The sequence below is a fragment of the Megascapheus bottae genome, chromosome 25, assembly GCF_031878675.1.
Source record: "Megascapheus bottae isolate mThoBot1 chromosome 25, mThoBot2.hap1, whole genome shotgun sequence".
NCBI classification, from domain to species: Eukaryota; Metazoa; Chordata; class Mammalia; order Rodentia; family Geomyidae; genus Megascapheus; species Megascapheus bottae.
The window spans coordinates 4,298,134-4,313,121 of record NC_143533.1 but is presented as its reverse complement, the minus strand read 5'-3'; the positions used below and the strand labels follow the sequence as shown (position 1 = coordinate 4,313,121).

The following is a 14,988-nucleotide window of genomic DNA, read 5'->3' as shown; positions in this document are numbered from 1 at the left end:
AACAAGGATTTATATTTAAGTCATTTAATAGCTGCGCAGGCTCCATCCCTCATTTCTGACACTGTCGGCTCCACTGTTCTGGGGTCAGGGTTTTCTGCTCAAAGGCATGGATGCGCTGGAGCTCCTCCTCTAGGCATTCGTTCACCAGCCTGGGGGAGACAGGATGGGACACACTAGGTCGGGGGCCTCACTGCATGCAGGGCCTCGGGCCTCGGGCGTGGCGGGCGGGCCGGTGGCCCGGGCTGTGGCCCGGACCTGGGGCCGCGCCGGGGGAGGTCCGAGGGGCTCACCGGTGTCTCTGGAGCAGCGGCTTGCCCTCGAACTTGGCCGACACGACGAGGACTCGGAAGCTGGTGGCGCAACGATCGAGCGTTGTGTCCTCCACTTCCTACGAGGCGGCAGAATGGGGTGTGTGCGGGGCCCGCCCCCAGGAGCCCTCGGCCCGCGGCGGGCGGGCCCGGCGGCTCAACTCACCACGTGCTCCGCCTCCAGGCCCCGCAGCAGCTTCTCCCGGACGTAGTCGGCGGTGAGCTCCATGGCCGCAACCCAGCGGGGGCGGCGGCCCGGCGGGGACAGAGCCCCACCTCGGACGGCCACCCAGGGCGCTGCCCGCCCGCTGGAGCCGCTTCCGCTTCGGCGCCCACTTCCGCCCTTACTGGAGCGTCTGAAAGGCGGCACTTCCGCCCTCACTTAAACCAGGTTTTCTACAGCCGAGGGTTGCCGCCCCTTCCCCGTGCTAGCCAATCAGGATGGGCCTGCGGACGGGCCCTGCGGGGGCCGACGCTGATTGGTTCTCGCTTGGGTGTGCGCCGGCGGCATTCCCAGCCACAAGAGGGTGCCCGCAGCTGCATTGCTGGGTCTCATCGCCCAAGTCCTTCCCAGCGTTCATGGTTACAGAAATCAACCCCCAGCTTCCTTTACAGACCCTTAAGCCCCAATGGCTCCCGAAGGGGGTGCAGTGAGGGCAGGGCGCTTCTTCGGCGTCTACCTGCTCTATTGCCTGAACCCTAAGCACCGAGGCCGCGTGTATGTCGGGTTCACGGTTAATCCTGCTCGTCGAGTCCAGCAGCACAACGGCGGTCGCAAAAAAGGCGGGGCCTGGCGGACGAGCGGGAGAGGGCCCTGGTAAGCGGGTGCAGATCTCCTCTGCAGAAAGGCTTCCGGGAGGCGGGCCTCAAAGGGCAAAGACTCGGATTACAGAGAGGAGCACAGGAGAGGAGCATAGGGAGGGACTAATTAGGGGGAGAGACCTCTGGGGGGAGGATGCATACAAAGAGGCTGGAGGAACGGAAGTTGAGTCGAGTAATTTGAATTCAGGATAGGGCGGTATCGGGGAGGGGAAATTGGCTGTAGGCTGAGAAATAGCTCAAATGGTAGAACCCTTGTCTGATGTGTGTAAAGTTTTCATTTTCATTCTGGTCTGGGGTTAATTATTTTAGCACTATTCACAACAGCCAAGTACCATCAACAGATCAATGAAAGTGTATCAATGGATGAATGGGAGGGGGGGTGGGGGAGAGTGTGCTGGAGTTTTATTCTGCCAAAAAGAAAGATGAAATATCGCCTTTTCAGGAAGGCAGCTGGAACTAGAGATCATGTTAAGAAACGGGGGGGGGGGGGCACAAATACTGTATTTTTTTTCTCGTATATAATCTAGAATGGGAGGTGGGTAGAAGATAAGAGCCAGGCATTAGGGCACAATGCAGGAGGATCACTGGAAGTCAAGCCTGACCTTCATAGTAAGACCTCTTTCTCAAGGGGGGGAGCAGAGGGGGTGCGAGGGAAAGGCAGATACTGATGGCTCAAGACTGTAATCCTAGCTACTCTAGAAGCTGAAGTCTAAGAATCTTGATTCCAAGCCAGCCTGGGCAGGAAAATCCTGTGACTCTTCAATTAATCACCAAAAAAAGGCCAGAAGTGGAGCTGTGACTCAAGGATCAGGGACAGTGCCTAGGCCCTGAGATTTTAGCACCAGGACTGAGACAGTAGAAATGGACGATGGTATGGCAGATGGTAAAGTTATATTTTATACAAGTGTAAAAAATGTCCCCCCCTTTTTTGTCAGTCCTGGGGCTTGAACTAAGGGCTTGGGTACTGTCCTTGGACATTTTGCTAGCACTCTATTTGAGCCATAGCACCACTACCGGCCTTTTCTGTGTATCTGATACTGAGGAACCCAACCCAGGGCTTCATGCTTGTTAGGCAGACACTACCAGTAGGCCATACTCCTGGCTCTAAAAAATATTTTGATGAAGCCTATCACTTTGTACAATTAATATATGCTAATTATATAACACATGCAAAAGGAGCTTGGTAAGCCAGGCTCATGGTGGCTCATGCCTACAATCCTAGCTACTCAGGAGGCTGAGATCTGAGGATCAAAGTTCAAAGCCAGCCCAGGCAATACAAAGATGAGAGACTCCAATTAATCACTAGAAAATGGGAAGTGGAGTTGTAGCTCAAGGGTAGGGCGGTAGACTTGAGCTGAAGAGCTCAGGAACAGCACCCAGGCTAGAGTTCAAGTACCATGACTCGCCTCCCCCCCCCCCCCCCAAAAAAAGGAGCTTGGTAAGCAATGCTGGCGATGGAGTAGAGCTTAGGACAGTTAAATACCTGAGATCGGAAGTGAGGCCTGAGATCTGTAGGTGGGAGGGGTCTTAACTGCACGAAACAGAGGGTTGGCGGTTCATAGTCCTTCAAGACTTGGACTGCAGTCAAGGACACGGCTTCTAGGATTCGGCTTCCTTCAGGGTGCGGGTGGAATGGGGGCCCACAGGCCGCCTCCTTGTTCTCCTTTCCAGGGAGATGGTGCTCATTGTGCATGGCTTTCCATCTGCTGTAGCAGCTCTGCGGGTAAGAAAGGTGACTGGATGCTTAAAAAAAAAAAGTTGGAACTGGGTCTTGAGACTTGTCTCGGGACCACCTGCCCTGTGCCTCCCTGACCCACTTGTGCTCCCTGCCACAGTTCGAATGGGCCTGGCAGCACCCGCGAGCCTCGCGCCGCCTGTCCCACGTGGGTCCGCGCCTGCGCAGTGAGGCAGCCTTTGATTTCCACCTGCGCGTGCTGGCGCAGATGCTGCGCACGCCGCCCTGGGCGCGCCTCCCGCTCACCCTGCGCTGGCTACGCCAGGACTTCTGCCGCGATCTCTGTCCGCCGCCACCGCCGCACGTGCCACTGGCCTTCGGGCCGCCGCCTAGGGCTTTGGCCCCTAAACCCAGGGCCGCGCTGGTGGCTGGCAAGTCTGACCGAGGCTCGGAGAACAGCTGCACCCTCTGCGCACGCGCGCTGCAGGTACGCTCAAGCAAGTGTGGGTTTAGGCCTGAGTCCGGGCACTGACTGTGCCCACGTGGCTTCATCTCTAACACAGTAAGAGTATAACGTTTGGTAATTCCTGGCCTCGACAGTGACTGCTCAGGGGCCTTGCCCTTTGACTAGGTCTTCCTTGGCCTTCGTCTGAAATCGCAGCTCTATCTTATGCATTCCTTTCCTTCTTCCCCTTAACGTACATTGTCTCACACGCTATATGTTACATTGTTATGTTTCTACTCCCGGAGGGCAATTCTTGTTCACTTCTGTGGGCCAGGGGCCAGCAGAGAGCAAGTGGTCCATAAATACATGGTGGGCCTGGCTTTTGCTGAGCATTTAGTAAAAGCTTCTTTCTCCTTCCACCATCTCTGTCTGATAGGATGAAGAGCCACCCTTGTACTGCCCCCACTCTGACTGTCCCCTGAAGGCCCATGTAATCTGCTTGGCAGAGGAGTTTCTAAGGGAAGAACCAGAGCAGCTTTTACCCCTAGAAGGCCAGTGTCCTTGGTGAGTACAGTCCCTTGTCCAACCTGGAGGAGTAGCCCTGGGGAAATGTCCAGCGACCCAGAGTCCTCATTGAAGTGCATAAAACATAGGCCAGAAAGGGCAGGAAATACCTAATTACCAATTGCACCCCTTTGGTAGCTGTAAGAACTCACTGCTCTGGGGAGACCTGATCTCACTGTGTGGAATGAGCACTGAGGAGGAAGAAGAGGACTCAGAATTAGAACAGGTAAGAGGTTGGGGGTCTAGGCTGAGCCTTCCCACCTGCTAACACCTACAACCCCAGAGCTTCATTTGACCAACCTTGTTGTCTCCACAGGAACACTGGACAGACATGCTGGAGATCTGATCCTAAGAGTCTCCAACCCAACCACGATTTTGTTCCCCTGTCCATGGCCTGGTCTATTTTTACTTGAGTAAAATAAAGTCTGACATTTGGGTACTTTCTGGTGTTTTTGTGGAGACCTAGATGAGGGAAAAGGCAGTAGGAGGAGCTGCTGGTCTGACCTACCTCTACTTTCCCAGTTTTCCTTTTTGTTTTTGGTTAGTCATGGGGCTTGAACTCTGACCCAGGTTTGATTCTTCAGTACCACACACATAGGAAAGCTGGAAGTGGTGCTGTGGCTCAAGTGGTAGAGCACTGGCCTTGAGGAAAGCCTAAGATGGTTCTCAGGCCCTGAGTTCAGTCCCCAGGACTGGCCAAAAAAAAAAAAAAGGTATATGCAGCTTTTGTTCCTTTTTGTTTCTAGATGGCAACCATACTAATGGGTTGTGGAAATGGTCACAGTAATCAGTTATAAAAATGATCATAGTGGTAGTTCTAGAAATGCTATGGTAATGTCAGGTTGCCCCACTTAAGATTTCTTACAATAGTGTTTTAGCTTCTGTACCGTCACACTTGGCTTACACCTGTAAGAAAGTAGCATAGTTACCTTCCTCTCCTGTGCAAATAAGGAGGGTTGGGCTTTCGTCCTTTAAAGGAGCTATGAGGTCAGACTGAACACTGCACTTTTTTGGGCACCCCGATTGTCCATTGTAGTCCTGGCCGGTAATAAAAACTTTCTTTTAGCTATACTCTTATGTGTGCATGGTCTTTCCTGGTGGTCTTCTCATTTCAACAGTACTGTACAATTTTTTTAGAGGCTTGGAGACTCACACCCATCATGCAGAGAATCTGCATTTCCAGTGCTGAGCGGGGCTTTAGATCTTACCCCCAAATGTAAGAAAAAGGTAAAGTGGGAGGCCAAAAGGCCTCTTCGTACATGCCTGCAGAACCTGCCTGTGTACCTAAGAAAAGAAAAGTCCTTTCACTGAGCTATGCACAGGAGCTTCCTGCAGCTCTGAGACTCCAGTGCCCTTTTTCTGCCTATGAGAAGCAGCCAACTCCATCACTAGACTCGGATTCTCCACAGAACAGCTAATTCTCAGAATGTCTTGTTTGTGTCATCAACTGTGGCCAGCAGATAACATGAAGCTCGGTGTCCCACCTATTTCTTATTCCTCTCGCTGACCTGGTCCGTTGACTGACAGGCCCGGCAGGGGTATGGTTTAGATGAGGCAGGCAGGATATAGATTAGAGCTGGAAGAACAAAACAACCTACCCAGGTCCTTTCACTTACTTTCACTCCTTTTGTTTTCTACAGTCTAAACTTACTTACCGGCTATTCTGATTGGTGTGAGGATCTTTCTAGCTGGGGTGCTACAGCAGATAACAGATTACCCCACCCTTTCCTTCCTGAGAAGAGTACCAGAAGTGTGGTCAGAACACAGAGCTTAACTCTACCCCTAAACCTCACTTTTTTCATCTCTGAGGTAGCCAGTTCCAGTACTGGCTCCACCTCCTTCTTATTCAGGACTTATAAAAACCAGGACCAGGGCTGGGAGATTGGCCTAGTGGTAGTGCTTGCATAGCATGCACGAAGACCCGGGTTCGATTCCTTGGTACCACATACATAGCAAAAAGCCAGAAATGGTGCTGTGGCTCAAGTGGTAGAGCTCTAGCCTTGAGAAAGTCCAAGGACAGCGCTCAAACCCTGAGTTCAAGGCCCAGGATTGGCAGAAAAAAAAAAACAACAACGCAGGACCAATAAAACCTTCAACTCAGAGCATTTCTGCACTTAGTACACAGGGCACCCTGCCCCACCACTGCTTACCCAGGGGGCCACAAAGCAGACCCCCTATAGGTAAGGTGAGTACCAGAGTAGGGATGGTTGGGACAGACCACCATGCAGTGCCCAGCTCCTAGCCCTGACATCTCTCAGCTACATATGGCTTACTCTTATTTGACCAGACTTCTCTTTAATCCCCAGTTGGCGCCTCTGTCCTTCTGCTTTTTTTTTTTTTTTTTTTTTGCCAGTCCTGGGCTTGAGTTCAGGGTCTGAGACTGTCCTTGGACTTTCTCAAGCCTCAGCACCACTTCCAGCTTTTTTTCTATGTATGTGGTACTGAGAATGGAACCCGGGTCTTCATGCATACTAGGCAAGCACTCTACCACTAGGCCAAACTCCCAGCCTCTCCTTCTGCTCTTTCTCCAAGGATCTCCCAGCTCCACTTGCTGCTTGGTAAGGTTGGACAAATCAATCTCCTGAAGCCTCACAACCCCAATTCCAATACAAGAACTCAAATGGGACAGGCGCCAGTGGCTCATACCTGTAATTCTAGCTACTTAGGAGGCTGAGATCTAGAGGACTGCAGATCAAGGCTAAGATGGGCAGAAAAGGCCTCTAGACTTCATCTCCAAAATAACCAGTAAAAAGCAGGACTGGATAAATAGCTTAAATGGTAGAATACCAGGTTACCAAGCATAGTTAAAACCCTTGGTACCATCTCACAAATAATAATAATAATTCAAATAGGACAGTTGTGGTTTTGTTAAGAGAAGTGGAGAGGGCTGAGTCTCTGGAGGCCCCATGGAATTGGTTCAGGTCTCCTGCCCAGTGCTGGTGGATATGATCAAGTACTTGGCAGAGGCGATAAGGCTGCTATAGGGCTTCCAGGCCTGGTCTAATGACATGCTTATCAGCATGTACCCCAAGTCTGGTAAGCCCACCCTCTTTTCTTGGGCTGGTAAGTGGGGTCAGGTCCTAACCCTACACATCCCAATTTCCCTTACTATCCAGGCACCACTTGGGTGAGTGAGACACTGGGCAGAATCTACCAGGATGGTGATCTGGAGAAGTGTCAAACGCCCAGGCATTCCCTCAGGTATGTGGAAAAGGGGAAGGGAAAATAATATGGTAGGAGGTAGGACAGGGCCTCCAATCACTTGACCTTTCTTGCCCACCCTTAGGTCAAGAGGCTCTAGAAAGTGCAGTAGCTCCCCAGCTTCTCAAGACAGACTTGCCTCTGGTCCTGCTCCTCCAGAGCCTGCTGGACCAGAAGGTCAAGGTGAGAGGCAAAGTGGGGACCTGGCCACACCAGCTTTGGTCCTGCGCTGGGATGGACCCCTCCAGCCCAGGACTTTGCAAGTGAGGAGGCCACATGCCTGCTTCTTGCAGCGTTGAGAGGATCAGGAAAGTGAGACACTTCAGGGGACCCCTGAGATATCTAGGTTCTTGTAGGACACCAAGAGGGCCTGGTGGGATCCAGGTCTCCCTTGTTGCAGTCTGGTGTGGAGAGTGAAGGTGGTAAGAGTAGTATGGAATATGTTTCTAGCCATGATTTTACATTTGTATTAGTTATGACTGAAAAAACCATCTGAGATAAGTAGTTCAAGGAAAGGTTTATTTTGGTTTAAGGTTCTAATCTATGATCAGTGCTCAGGGGCTTTTTTTTCCCCTTTGGCTTGTGGTGAAATATCATAGAAGGCTATGGTAAATCAACATTGTGTCACAGCAGGGCCCAGATAAACACTTCACAGTGACAGCCAAAGATAAAACCCAAATCCTAGTCACTGCCACTTACCAGTCATGCCAGAAAATAGGAATCCATCAATGGATGGACACAACCAATTAAGTCAGAGCTCTTATCATTCAAACATTTCTCCGCAATGCTACAAACGAGACAAGGCCTTCAACAAATGTGCCTTATGGGGTGACATTCCATATCCAAACCATAACAGCATCAAAGCAGGGTTTATATGCCAACTCGGTTGCTCCATATCACAGAGTCTCAGCAAGTCAGCCTCTGCCTGCTTCCTCCTTAGCTACCACACTCAGAAAACTCCTAAACTGGGTGATGAGAAGGGAAACCGGAAGGTAGAATGGGGAGCCAGGACTAGTGTGGGGAGCAGTGTGATGATGGTTTTGGGCATGGGGGGGTCTGCCCCTTGCAGGTCATCTACATTGCCCGCAATGCAAAGGATGTGGCCGTCTCCTATTATAACTTCTACCTCATGGCCAAGGTGCATCCTCACCCTGGCACCTGGGACAGCTTCCTGGAGGACTTCATGGATGGGAAAGGTGGGCCTGGCTGTGTAGGAAGGAGGGGGCTGGAGCTGAGAGGCAGCAGCTGTGTTTATACCTGTGTCTGTCCCCAGTGTCCTATGGGTCATGGTACCAGCACGTGCAGGAGTGGTGGGAGCTGCGCCACACCCACCCTCTTCTGTACCTCTTCTATGAAGATGTGAAGGAGGTGAGACCCCTCCTGTGTGTGGGAGCTGGGGAACAGGAAGCCCACAGGCCTTTGTCCTCCTAGGACCTCAGCCCAGGTCCCTGGTTTCCATTTCTGTCTCCTAAACACCCCAACTGCCACCCCAAATACCATTTGAACTCAGGCCTCTCAATTGCTAAGCAGGTGTTCTTCCATTCCTTCAGTCTTTTTTCCCCCCACCCCTAGTTCAGAGGCTCAAACCCCACTGCAATGCTGGTCCTAATCTCCAAGCACATGTGCTTACCCACATGTGCTGTGATTCATTAGCAATTCTCTGCTCCTGCCTTTCTTCCTCCCCTATGAAGTCTTACAATAGGTCCCAGCATTGAAAGGCGATTGCTGTGCTCTCCCAGGATGCACTGGGCTCAGTCCTTGATGGCAGAATAGGAAATGAATAGGAAATGTTTGCTCCAGGGAAAGAGGCCCAGAGTCTAAGAGCTAAGCCTGAGAGTTCCTCACAGCAAGTAAGTGGCTTAAGAGAAGGGCAGCTGCTGGCTTTTGCCTAATGTACAATCCAAACCTCCACCGAAGCGTTCTTCTGCTACTACAGAACCACAAAAGGGAGACTCGAAAGATCCTGGAATTTCTGGGGTACTTCATGCCTGAGGAAACTATAGACCTCACTGTCCAGCACACATCCTTCACGGACATGAAGGAAACCCTATGACTAATTACAGCACTGTACTCAGTCACCACATGGACCATAGTGCTTCCCCCTTCATGAGGAGAGGTGGTTCCCAGCCAGGGTGGGTGTTTGGGGAAAGCAGGCAGTAATAGTTAGCAAGTCCACCCTGGTCCACTGAGGGCCTCCTCTGTGGCTGAAATTCCATTTTCCTTCTGTCCCTGTCCAGGCATCACAGGAAACTGGAAAAATTACCTTCACAGTGGCCCAGAATGAGGGTTTGATGCCCACTATGCTGACAAGATGGCGGGCTGTGACCTCATTTTTCATTGTCAGATCTAACTTATCACCGGGAGTCATTTCCCAGGTGTTTGACCAAGTCTATGACCTCAAGAATTAAATATGATAAAGAGAAACATGAGAGGCTGGGAGCATGGCCTACTGGTAATGTGCTCACCTAGCATACAAGATGCCCTGGGTTCGATTCCCCGGAACCACATACAGAAAAAGCCAGAAGTGGTGCTGTGGCTCAAGTGGCAGAGTGCTAGCTTTGAGCAAAATGTGTCCAGGGTACAATAAAAAATATATGAAAAAAAAAAAACAACCCACGAGAGGGGCCGGGAGTTTGGCCTTGTGGTAGAGTGCTTGCCTAGCATGCACAAAGACCCAGGTTCAATTCCTCGGTAACCACATACATAGAAAAAAAAAGCTGGAAGTGGTGCTGAGGCTCAAGTGGTAGAGCCCTAGCCTTGAGAAAGTCCAAGGACAGTGCTCAGGCCCTGAGCTCAAGCCCAGGACTGGCAAAAACAAAACAAAACAAAACAAAAAACCACGAGAAAGGGTATCAATGTATGTGAAGTAATGTACATTATAGCTGGTGAATATAATGTAACTCTTCTATTAATTACAATAAAAAATATATGAAAAAAAGTGTCCAACGACAGTGCCCAGGCCCTGAGTTCAAGCCCCAGGACTGACAAAAGAGAGGGAGAGAGGGAGAGAGAGAGGAAACATGAGCTATAAGACTAGCTAGAAGTCTCAAATGGCTCAAATGGTGAAGTCCCTGCCTAGCCAGCATAAAACTCTGAGTTCAAACCCAAGTTCTACAGCCTCCCAAAAGAAGAAAAAGTGCTACTGAGACAGATGGCGTCCTTGGCCTACTCAGTCTCCAGGGAGAAGACATTTCTTCCCAGCCCTGAGCTGTAGATGGAACTCCCAGAATGAGGGTTGTTTGCCTTTTCCTCCCATACTGCTACTGTGGGGCCATGGAGTCCACACTCTGCTGCTCAGAGCTTTCTCTCATAGTCAGGAAGCAGGGGGAAAGGCTGCCCCACAGTGCAGAATGGCAGAGGGCAAGTGCCAGTAGGTAGCTGTTGTAAAAGAACCCAGCTACCATAAGCCTCATCGAGTAGCAACAGGCAGAACAATCTTTTGGCTGCAGGAGTTAGCACAATTAAGCAACATATCAGTGGGCCAGAGATGACAGGAAAGTAGGCGGTAGATATGGAACATTCACAGGGCTTGAGCTCCTCTTCTCTATCTGCCAAAGGCCATAGTAGATGTCTTTATAAGTCAAGGATAAAATGATCAAGAGGATCTTGTATAAGGAAAAGCTGAGAAGCAACCCAGTAAACCTGATCCTGGTTTTCAGATGAGAAAGCCAAGAAAGACTTAGAGAAGACATACTTACAGAAAAGCAAACTGATTCCTGGACTAGCCCTGCTACGGAACCCTTTAGCTATCTTGTCTGCTTTCTGTGGATTCCACTTGCCCTAGCCTCATAAAATAGGACCTGGCAGAAATAGGCCTGTCAGGTCCTATCAAAAGGTGTTTGGGAGTGTGGGGTGGTGTTCTTGATGCAACTTGTTCAAGACTGTAGGACTGGAATATCACAGGACTGTTCAGGTGGGTGTCTTGGCACACAGGGCTTGGCTCATACTGTGCTAACCACATTAAAAGCTTCCTACTCAGCCCTTTTCTCTATGCAATGCCATAGTAGATATTTTGGTAAAGAACTGCATGGTTTGGATATATAAATGTGCCTCGCCACCCACTTGGGTGGGAGCAGGAAGCTCCAGCTGTCTGGGGAGTTGGGTGAATAGTACACACCTCGGGGGGTCCAGAGGTTTTACAAGGCAAGTCCTGGGAAGGACTGAGGACCTAGAGGTGCAGATCTGCAGAGGAATAGAGAAAAGTCAGGAACCAGACTAAACTCTGGGACCGGGAATTTGTCCTAGTGATAGAGTGCTTGTCTAGCATGCACAAAGGCCCTGGTTCGATTCCTCGGTGACACATGCATAGAAGAAAGCTGGAAGTGGTGCTATGGCTCCAGTGGTAGAGCTCTAGCCTTGAGAAAAGTCCAAGGACAGTGCTCAGGCTCAGGCCCTGAATTCGAGGGCCACGACTGGCAAAAAAAAAAAAAAAAAAAGACTAAACTCGGCGTCCTCCCATACACAGCACCGATACAACAAGGATTTATATTTAAGTCATTTAATAGCTGCGCAGGCTCCATCCCTCATTTCTGACACTGTCGGCTCCACTGCTCTGGGGTCAGGGTTTTCTGCTCAAAGGCATGGATGCGCTGGAGCTCCTCCTCTAGGCATTCGTTCACCAGCCTGGGGGAGACAGGATGGGACACACTAGGTCGGGGGCCTCACTGCATGCAGGGCCTCGGGCCTCGGGCGTGGCGGGCGGGCCGGTGGCCCGGGCCGTGGGCCGGACCTGGGGCCGCGCCGGGGGAGGTCCGAGGGGCTCACCGGTGTCTCTGGAGCAGCGGCTTGCCCTCGAACTTGGCCGACACGACGAGGACTCGGAAGCTGGTGGCGCAACGATCGAGCGTCGTGTCCTCCACTTCCTACGAGGCGGCAGAATGGGGTGTGTGCGGGGCCCGCCCCCAGGAGCCCTCGGCCCGCGGCGGGCGGGCCCGGCGGCTCAACTCACCACGTGCTCCGCCTCCAGGCCCCGCAGCAGCTTCTCCCGGACGTAGTCGGCGGTGAGCTCCATGGCCGCAACCCAGCGGGGGCGGCGGCCCGGCGGGGACAGAGCCCCACCTCGGACGGCCACCCAGGGCGCTGCCCGCCCGCTGGAGCCGCTTCCGCTTCGGCGCCCACTTCCGCCCTTACTGGAGCGTCTGAAAGGCGGCACTTCCGCCCTCACTTAAACCAGGCTTTCTACGGCCGAGGGTTGCCGCCCCTTCCCCGTGCTAGCCAATCAGGATGGGCCTGCGGACGGGCCCTGCGGGGGCCGACGCTGATTGGTTCTCGCTGGCAGCTTTGGGCGCCGCCGCGGCTTGGCGGCCGGGTGTGCGCCGCCGGTATTTCCAGCCACAAGAGGGTGCCCGCAGCTGCATTGCTCGGTTTGATTCCCAAGATGTCTATCTTGGAGCCCTAGCTGCAAAAATCATGGATTGAAACCCTGATGGGAACGATAGAACTCCATAACCAAGGATTCAGTAGCAAGAGCAGGAGGCCTTGAATTCAAGCCCTGGTATCGATTCACACAATCAATACATGCAATTTGTCAAGGACTTTTTATGGTCAAAAGCCTGTGACCAAACGGTATCAATATATGTGAATTAATGCACCTTCTATCTGGCAAATATCATGTAACCCTTTTACTAATTACAATAATAAAAAAAAAGCCTGTGACCCAAGCCAGGCATTGGTAGCTCACCTGTAATCCTAGCTGCTCACAAGGCTGAGATCTGAGGATTAAGGTTCAAAATCAGCCCAGCCAGGAAAGCCCATGATACTTTAATTTCCAATTAACCACCAGATAACCAAAAGTGGAGCTATGGCTCAAAGCGCTGGGGTGCTAAGCTTTGCACAGAAAAACTCAGAGTCAGCACCCGGACCCTGAGTTCAAGCCTCCATGTCCCATCACCACCCCCCTGCCCCCCCCAAAAAAGCCTGTTAGCCAGGCTCTGGTGGCTGCCTCCTGTCATCCTAGCCACTGATGAGATTGAGATCTGAGAATTTCTATTAGAAGTCAGTCAGAGCAGGGAAAGAGAAGAAGCTACAGCTGTTGGCATTGGCAATAGTAGTGTTGACAGGAACATCAATGATAGTTGCAGTAGCACTGAGAGGCAATTGAGTTCCAGAGAGGCCAGGGGACCAGTGGTTCACACCTGTAATTCTAGCTACCCAGAAGGCTGAGATCTGAATATTGTGGTTTGAGATCAACTCCAGTAGGAAAATCCATGAGACTCTCATCTCCTATTAGCCACCAAAGGATTCAGGTAGTAGAATACCAGCAGTTATACATGTATTCTATCCTGAGATACACAGAATCAACATTTTGAGAGTTTGGATCAGAAGGAGTCTATTCGAAAGCCAGCGACTGTGAGCAGACACATGTCCCCCAAAAAACCTGTAGCCTCGAATGCACTTAATACTGTTAAGAAATTGAGCCATGAGGTTCAGAAAGAGCAGAAAAACAATTTCAACAAACCAGATCAATTCTAGTGGAGAGCTGAATAGGAGTCCCATGGTCTACTCATCTATTTCTAGGAATTCAGACATGCCTGTCACGTGTGAGTGGGGTCGGATTTCATCCTGTTTTCAGAAATTCCCCATTATCAGCCAAGATGATGCCAGTTAGACCCAGTGTTCATATTTCACAACCTTGAGCAAAAAAAAAAAAAAAAAAAAAAGAAGATAGGACAATCCCCAGGCGTTGAGTCCACAACCAACAAAACAAAACAACCACAACAAAACTTCCAATATGTATGCCTAGAGCTATAAATCTCTGTCTTTTCCTCCTCCTCCTCCGTTTTTGGTGGTATTGTGGTTTGAACCCAAGAAGCCAGGTCTGTCAATCCTGAACCTAGACCCTGGGTGCTCAAAGACCCAGCATTTTCAGTGCTGGAAGAGTTCCTGCCTACTCACAATACCCAGGTAGTGCAAAAGGACCCCTGTCTCCTGATGCTCCTTCTCCTGCTGCTGCTGCTCCTCCTCTTTTCTTCCTCCTCCTCCTCCTCCTCCTCTTCTTCTTCTTCTTCTTCTTCTTCTTCTTCTTCTTCTTCTTCTTCTTCCTCCTCCTCCTCCTCCTCCTCCTCTTCTTCTTCCTCTTCCGCCTCCTCCTTCTTCTTGCCAGCCTTGGGACTTGGACTCAGGGCCTAGACATTCATTATCCCTAAGCAACTTTTTTTTTTTGCCAGTCATAGGGCTTGAACTCAGGGCCTGAGCACTGTCCTTGGACTTTTCTCAAGGCTAGAGCTCTACCATTTGAGCCACAGCACCACTTCCAGCTTCTTTCTATGTATGTGGTACTGAGGAATCGAACCTGGGTCTTCATGCATGGTAGGCAAGCACTATACCACTAGGACAAACTCCTGGTTCCCCTGGGCAGCTTTTGCTCAAGGCTAGTGCTCAACCACTTGAACCAAAACTCCATTTCCAGCCTTTTTAGTATTTAGTAGTTTATTGGAGATAAGAATCTCATGGTGCAGGCTGGAAGTTTGGCCTAGTGGTAGATTGCTTGCCTAGTATGTATGAAGACCCAGGTTCAATTCCTTAGTACCACATATATAGAAAAACCAGAAGTGGCACTGTGTCTCAAGTTAGTAGAGCACTAGCCTTGAGGAAAGCCCAAGGACAGGGCTCAGGCCCTGAGTTCAAGCCCAGGACTGGCAAAAAAAAAAAAATTAATGGTGCCTAGTTCTGGTGACTCATGCCTATAATCTTAGCTACTCAGGAGGCTGAAATCTGAGGATCTTGGTTTAAAGCCAGCTCAGACAGGAAAGTTTGTGAGACTGTTATCTTCAATCAACTGCCAGCAGACTGGAAGTGATGCTGTGGTTCAAAGTGGTAGAGCACTAACCTTGAGTAAAAGAGCTTAGGGACAGCACCCAGGCTCTCCAACTGACAACAAAAAAAAGCTGACTTCAAATTCTTTGAGTAGCTAGGATTACAGATGTGAGCTGCCAGAAAGCCTGGCACCTCCTGATGCTTTTGTTCAGATGTGG

General features: G+C 50.8%; 3 protein-coding genes and 1 pseudogene across 4 annotated transcripts; 2 read left to right on the top strand and 2 right to left on the bottom strand.

The window, feature by feature from the left end:
* Window positions 1-8: 8 nt before the first annotated feature.
* Bola2b (bolA family member 2B) lies at window positions 9-670 on the bottom strand. The gene is made up of 3 exons (XM_090357933.1): window positions 475-670; window positions 291-388; window positions 9-149 (listed from the first exon to the last, which is right to left on the bottom strand). Exons 1-3 carry the CDS (start codon window positions 535-537, stop codon window positions 50-52), a joined length of 261 nt encoding a protein of 86 aa, XP_090214059.1. The 5' UTR covers window positions 538-670; the 3' UTR covers window positions 9-49.
* Window positions 671-816: 146 nt separating this feature from the next.
* Slx1a (structure-specific endonuclease subunit SLX1A) lies at window positions 817-4,885 on the top strand. 2 transcript variants are annotated; one of them, XM_090357930.1, is made up of 6 exons: window positions 817-1,125; window positions 2,802-2,853; window positions 2,966-3,292; window positions 3,687-3,814; window positions 3,953-4,040; window positions 4,131-4,885. In XM_090357930.1, exons 1-6 carry the CDS (start codon window positions 938-940, stop codon window positions 4,158-4,160), a joined length of 813 nt encoding a protein of 270 aa, XP_090214056.1. In that variant the 5' UTR covers window positions 817-937; the 3' UTR covers window positions 4,161-4,885. The 2 variants fall into 2 exon arrangements, with proteins under 2 accessions (XP_090214056.1, XP_090214054.1); XM_090357928.1 differs by having other exon boundaries at window positions 2,802-2,862.
* A 1,835-nt stretch (window positions 4,886-6,720) lies between these two features.
* LOC150046177 (sulfotransferase 1A1-like) lies at window positions 6,721-9,365 on the top strand (annotated as a pseudogene).
* Window positions 9,366-11,497: 2,132 nt separating this feature from the next.
* Window positions 11,498-12,156, bottom strand: LOC150046176 (bolA-like protein 2). The gene is made up of 3 exons (XM_090357934.1): window positions 11,964-12,156; window positions 11,780-11,877; window positions 11,498-11,638 (listed from the first exon to the last, which is right to left on the bottom strand). Exons 1-3 carry the CDS (start codon window positions 12,024-12,026, stop codon window positions 11,539-11,541), a joined length of 261 nt encoding a protein of 86 aa, XP_090214060.1. The 5' UTR covers window positions 12,027-12,156; the 3' UTR covers window positions 11,498-11,538.
* Window positions 12,157-14,988: the final 2,832 nt, after the last annotated feature.